The sequence below is a fragment of the Myotis brandtii genome, unplaced genomic scaffold (assembly GCF_000412655.1).
Source record: "Myotis brandtii unplaced genomic scaffold, ASM41265v1 scaffold470, whole genome shotgun sequence".
Taxonomy (NCBI): domain Eukaryota; kingdom Metazoa; phylum Chordata; class Mammalia; order Chiroptera; family Vespertilionidae; genus Myotis; species Myotis brandtii.
Window position 1 is genome coordinate 2653632 of NW_005367953.1, and position 6748 is coordinate 2660379.

The following is a 6748-nucleotide window of genomic DNA, read 5'->3' on the forward strand; positions in this document are numbered from 1 at the left end:
CTTTGCCGGGCGGAGCAAGCTCTCGGGACCTTGGAGCAGGCCGGCCGCCTTCATGTCCACTCTGCTCATCCACCAGCCCCAGTACGCGTGGCTGAAGGAGCTGGGGCTCCGCGAGGAGAACGAGGGCGTGTACAATGGAAGCTGGGGCGGCCGGGGCGAGGTACGCGGGCGCCCGGGGAAATCTCTGCCGGAGGCTCCGTTCGCCGCGGGAGGCCGGCGGGCTCTGCTCAGCCCGACTCCCGCTGCTGCTGTAGGCGGTTGAACGGGTGGAAAGTTTCGAGCTCCACCGGAAAAGTTTCTCCGAGCAGGGTGCCTTAAAACACCCCTAGACGTTAGGCCCTTGTGCGCTGTGGAGTCGGTTCCATGCCATTTTGGGGCTGGTTGGGGTTGGTTGGGGCTGTTGGGGTTAGACTTTTCACGCATATTTACAGCCTTAGGGCCGAGTTCTGCCATCTGCAGTGAGAAACGCCGCATGCTTAACGGCGGAAGTTACCTTAATTTTGCGCTTGACTGTGGCTCCTGAGATGTGACATCTGCGCCAGGGGCAATGCTCTACAATAAATACAGCGTCGCACTGTCTTGTTTCTGAATCCCTGTGGGGTTTGCAAGCTCAGACTTCCTGAAACCCTTGTTTTCCCCAGGACCGGTTTTCTCGCATTTGTTTCCAGAGCCCAGCACCGTGCCTGGCGTCCAGTTAGCGCTCCATAAAACGTTCTCCAGGATACAATGGAAAGGCAAAGCACTTATCCCTAGATCTTTTGAGAGTCGCTTAGGGAAGAAAGTTTTTGGAATAAAACATTATATAACATGCCACGGACGTCGTGCATGTTATATAATGAACGTGTTTTGTTAGAGGAAACGCCTTCCCTTTAGTGGTTGTGGGAGATTCAGGTGGTTTTAATACACCCCACTCAATTGGTAGTTGCCAATTGTTGTTTTTCCCATGGCATCTAGTCATTAGCTTCTTGGATAATCTATTTCCTCCTGAAGGCCTTTTCAAAAGAAAAAATTTTAATAATAGTTATGCCTTGATGATTTTTTCTTTTCTTTCTGTTGATCGTTTCAGTTTGTGCGGACACAGGCCTTGCCCATAGTTGTTTGGCTTTGGCTATTTTATCTCATGACCAGAGGGTGGGCAGCATAAGGGAGAGAAAATACGTAAAACTTGATTTTGGTCTGTTAATGGAAAACGGGACGAAATAACAGGTTACATTTAGATTTTTGTTAATGTACCTAATACTTAGATGGCAAGAGAGGGTTTTGCAGCAAGATGGTTCTAAATGTTTAGGTCAAAATGAAAAAGCTTTGTAGAGTGGCTTATTTGTAACAGAAGTTAAGGTTCCGAGATTGGATATTTTATCTTCGTCTTTTTTCTTCCTCCTTTTTTTCTTCCCTCATTTGGTCTGTTCCCCTAATTTGGATGGGCTTACATTTTCTACATATGATTGCCATTTTTTTGTTTTTAGGTGATCACGACCTATTGTCCTGCTAACAATGAGCCAATAGCAAGAGTCCGACAGGTGAGTACTTCTGTTTTTCATGCAAACCGTCTACTTGGAGTTATTGGGAGTGATCAAGAGCCATAGGAAATTACAAAGTCAAAGAACAATGTTTCTTTTTCATTGACATTTAAATTTAAGACTGTCCACTCTTCCCAGTGGAGGTGTGTGCGCCCTAGAAAAGGTGAACCATAAGGAGGACTAGGAGAGAGGGGGTCCCTTGCTTCTGAATCACCTGGGGACTCCTAGAACGAAGTTCCCATAAATCGGGTTGGAGCCCGAGGTTCTGATATTCCAATACGCCTCAGGTGTTGTTTGAGATACGGCTAACAGACAAAAAGCACACCTAGATTCTACCTGTCTTACTTACTGGGTTCCAGCGAGTTTGGGGAAGCATGGGCCATGAAAATAATTTCATACCACAAATTTTAGGGCCACACAGAGATTTCCAATTATTTTCCAAAATAGTCTGTGTGTTCTTAGGAGATCATCACTTTTCCCTTTGTCTCCACCTAATTCTTTTTTTTTTGTTTGTTACACCCTCTTCTCCCCCCCTTAATTCTTAATGTAGGCTAGTGTGGCTGACTATGAAGAAACTGTAAAGAAAGCAAGAGAAGCATGGAGAATCTGGGCCGATGTAAGTACGGAGGCCATGGCATGATTACTTACTGTAGTGCCATGAGGTAAAGAAGCATCTGATGAGCAGGCCAGTGCCCCTGGCTGAAAGGGGAGCCCTTTGGGGGCTTTGATAATCTCTGCTATAGTCTTAGAATAGTGCCTTTTACATATTGGGCCTTCAGTGTCAATGGGTAGTTAAAAAAAGTTATTGTTATTTTTATTGCTTTTTAGAGAGAGAAATAGAGAAACATCCATCGATTGCCTCTGACACACACTCCAGCCATGGATCGACTCTGCAACCTGGTTGTGGGCCCTGACCAAGAATCGAACCTTCCACCTTTTGGTGTACGGGACAACGCTCCAACCAACTGAGTCACACAGGCCAGAGCATCAGTGGGTAATTTTAAATGGATTAAAACTCTTACTAATAGCCCTGGCGACGTGGCTCAGTTGGTTGGTCCTCTCCGGTGAACGGAAAGGTTGCAGGTTGATTCCTGGTCAGGGCCCATAACCAGGCTTCCCCAGTAAGGGGTGTGCAGGAGGCAGCTGATTGATGGATGTTTCTATCTACCCCCCTCTCTCTAAAAAAATAAAAATACTCATTTGCTTCTTCTCCCTCCCCACCAGCTCTATGGGAGGTGAATGGGGAGTTTCTCAGAAATAGGTTCACATTTCTGGTTCACAGGGCAGTGGTGGCTGCCCTTCCAAAGGGCAGGGGCTGGAGTTCCTAAACTGTCTAAAGCAGCGGTTCTCAACCTGTGGGTCGAGACCCCTTTGGGGGTCGAACGACCCTTTCACAGGGGTCGCCTAAGACCATCGGAAAACACATATATAATTACATATTGTTTTTGTGATTAATCACTATGCTTTAATTATGTTCAATTTGTAACAATGAAATTGGGGGTCACCACAACATGAGGAACTGTATTAAAGGGTCGCGGCATTAGGAAGGTTGAGAACCACTGGTCTAAAGGCTTTGAGGTGGGTTCTGCCTCCTCCACCTCTGAGTCCACCAGGGGTTATATGAGCAAATGTAGGGACAGAGTGGAGTTTGGCCCCGCTTAGCTGTCACTAGGTGAGGGCCAGTTCTCTGGAGGAGGGGAGAGTAAAGAACAGGGTTAGCCTGGATTTCCTAATCCTCCCTCACCTCACCCTGAATATCCCTTTTGGTCTGCCACCAGAAATTCTAGGCCTGTGGCTGGAGGAATATCCTGGGGTTAACCCAGCTCTACCCCTGGGGAAATTCACCTCAGTGTGCTTTGTCATGTAAAAAGGGGAGACTGTCTGCCCACTTCCTGTGTTATCACGGAGGTAGACTGAGTCAATCACGTAAAATGCTTACAGGAGAGCCTGGCACGTGGCAAACCTCTGCCTGCCAGTGGTAAAAGCACGTGCTGCCGGGTCTGGAACTGTTGAGCTGAATGTTTTCGCTGAATCAGTGATTGCTGGGGGGTGGGGGGTGGGGGGTGTCCTTGGGGAGGGGCAGGCTCTCCAGGGGGGCCCTGGGTTGGATGTAGCTTTGTTGTTTGCTGAGAGACCTCTAATGTGCAAAGATTGAGGAACATTTTTCTGCTGATTTAACTAATTCTTAGACTGAGGGTTCCATTATACATAATAAAAATATGCCTGAGCAGGAAGATACCACTTCCAAAAGTCAACAGTAAGCTAAGTAAAGTTCCCCCACCTGCATAGAGAATAGTGTCCAGGGCAGCGTCATTCATTGTCATGCTTTAAAAGTAACTTTTCTTTCTGATCATAAAGGTACATTTCCCACTTTAAAAAAAAAATTGGATGATGCAGTAAACAAGATAATCAAATTTACCTTCTCAATACAAATACTTTTCTTGAGTCTGCTGCGTCTTGAATGCCTTCAGCACAAAGCAATCCACTTGTCTAAGGGGCACATTCTGGGGTGGCACAGAAGGTGTGGAGCTCCCCCCGCTCCCGTCATGCTCCACAAGTTTATTAACATATTGCATTAGTGTGAGACATTTCTTACAGTTGGTGAGCCAATATTGATACACTATCATTAAATATATAAAGTTCATCATTTATATTAGGATTTCACCCTTTTATACACTATTTTGAATGCCTGTGAAACATTTGACCAGAAACATCTATTATGTGTGTGTATTTACCCAGGGCAAATATAATCGTGTTTGAGAAAAGACTTAGTGTGAATTCAGGATCTTTTCTTTTTTTAAAATATGTTTTCATTGATTTTTTTAGAGAGAGAGGAAGGGAGAGGGAGAGAGAGGAAAGCATCAACATCGATCGGCTGCCTCCTGCAGGCCCCTGCCCGGCATTGGGGTCTTTTCTCCTGAACCGGCCTGCACATCCCTCTTTGCTCTAGGGTGGCAGCTGCCGTGTGACGTTAGTTCTGGGCTGTGCCTGGTTGGTGTTTTCCCTGCCAGGGCCTCGTTTGGGAGCCTGCTCTTACTCAGCAGTGCCGGACTCTGCGCCTTACATCCTTCCTCAGACTTCTCAGACTTCCCAGGAGAATGGGGGCTGCCAAGTGGGAACAGGTTGCTTTTCTGGGTGATGGTAGAGTCAGTTGGGGATCCACTTGCTGGAATTCGCGTTAAGCAATTGAGTTCAAAGTTTAGGGACGAGAGAGACTTTCCTAACTGTGCCTCCCATCGGTTGGCCTTGCCTGTGTGAGGACAAACTACTGTATCATTTAGTTCATTTAAGTTAAGCCGGGAATTTTTCAAAGGAAACATTTCCCTCGAAGGGAAAAGGAACAAAGTATAAAAATGCAGAAGACTAGTTGTAAGAACTGATTTCTTCCTCTGAACTGGAACTTGCCACAGAGAACCTGGTTGGTTCCAGATGCTGCTTTCTCTCATGAGCCTGTTTCTGCCCCTCTGCATCCTCGTGTGTCCTCTCCATCTCTGGTGAGGGCCAGAGCCTCTTCCCTCCCTTCGGGGCGGGAACTGTTAAGGGGCCATCTTTAGCGGAATGCAGGAGTACCAGATACCTGGCAGTCTTTATCATGGTGTCATTGTAGTAATTCCTCAAAGGCTCAGCTAACACTTCCCTCCTAATTCTTTTTTTTTAAAAATATATTTTATTGATTTTTTACAGAGAGGAAGGGAGAGAGATAGAGAGTCAGAAACATCGATGAGAGAGAAACATCGATCAACTGCCCCCTGCACATCCCCTACTGGGGATGTGCCCGCAACCCAGGCACATGCCCCTGACCGGAATTGAACCTGGGACCCCTCAGTCCGCAGGCTGACGCTCTATCCACTAAGCCAAACCGGTTTCGGCACCCTTCCTAATTCTTAATGTGACTTCACGGGTGAAGTGTGCAGGGAGGAGGACTCTGGCTGCCACCTCAGGAGGGTCTGAGAGTATTGATGCCCGGTTATGCAAGGCCTGATCAAGCTCCCACTGGAGATGTAGCTTTCTTCCTTGTTTCCCACACACCCCTCGCTTCACTTTCCCAAACCTAATCCTGAGGTTCTCAACTCTTGCTTTTTGTGCAAATCATCTGGGAAGCTGGGGGGCCCCTCCTAATTCTTAATGTGACTTCACGGTGAAGTGTGCAGGGACGAGGACTCTGGCTGCCACCTCAGGAGGGTCTGAGAGTATTGATGCCCGGTTATGCAAGGCCTGATCAAGCTCCCACTGGAGATGTAGCTTTCTTCCTTGTTTCCCACACCCCCCTCATTCACTTTTCCAAACCTAATCCTGAGGTTCTCAACTCTTGCTTTTTGTGCAAATCATCTGGGAAGCTGGGGGGAGAAGGGGTAGGAAGGGGGAGGGGAATGCCAGCCCTGGCTGGCATGTCTGTGGTTAGAGTGTTGTGGGTTCAATTCCCGGTCAAGGGCACTTACTTGGATTGCAGGTTTGATCCCCAGCCCAGGTCAGGGCACATGCAGGAGGCAACCAATTGATGTGTGTCTCTCACATTGATGTTTCTCTCTCTCCCCACTCCTCTCCTCCCTCCTACTCTCCCTAAAAAATCAATGGAAAAAATATCCTTGGGTGAGGAATAATAACAACAACAAAAAAGATGTCAGATTTGAGTGGCCTAAACTGGAATCTAGCTATGACCAGTGTGGGTGAGTTGGTTGTGCAGTTCGATTCCCAGTGGGCTCCATCCCTGGTAGGGATAGGGAGTGTGCAGTAAGTAGGTAGCCGATGGATGTTTCGCACTCACATCAATGTTTCTCTTTCTCTCCCTTCCTCTGAATAATCAGGGTTGAGAATCAATTTTAAATTATCAAGTCTTGAACATCTTTTTTTAAAAATGTGTTTTTATTGATTTCAGAGAGAAGAAAGGAGAGGGAGAGAAAGATGGAAACATTGATAAGAGAGAAACATCCATTGGCTGCCTCCTGCACGCCCCCCACTGGGGATTGAGCTGGCAACCTGGGCATGTGCCCTGATCAGGAATCAGCCGGCGACCTCCTAGTGCATGGGATAGTGCTCAACCACTGAGACACACTGGCCGGGCTCAAGTCTTGAACATCTTAAATTACATTTCTCTCTGCTGCCATTTTTGTAGTCCAGGCAGCCACTACCTCTGGTCTGGCCTAATGGTCTTCCTATCTGATCCTTGTTTCCCTCTGATCCATTTTCTATATTACAATTAGAGTGATATTTTAAAATGTACTGTGATC

At 47.0% G+C, this 6748-nt stretch overlaps 1 protein-coding gene across 1 annotated transcript in view; it reads left to right on the plus strand.

Moving 5' to 3' along the window:
- Positions 1-6: 6 nt before the first annotated feature.
- ALDH7A1 (aldehyde dehydrogenase 7 family, member A1) overlaps positions 7-6748 on the plus strand; it is a 40517-nt gene continuing 33775 nt past the window's right edge. The window contains exons 1-3 of the mRNA XM_005875842.2: positions 7-160; positions 1467-1520; positions 2071-2136. Of these exons, the coding sequence (XP_005875904.1) occupies positions 53-160; positions 1467-1520; positions 2071-2136 (228 nt within the window). The 5' untranslated portion in view covers positions 7-52. The remainder of the gene's footprint in view (positions 161-1466; positions 1521-2070; positions 2137-6748) is intronic.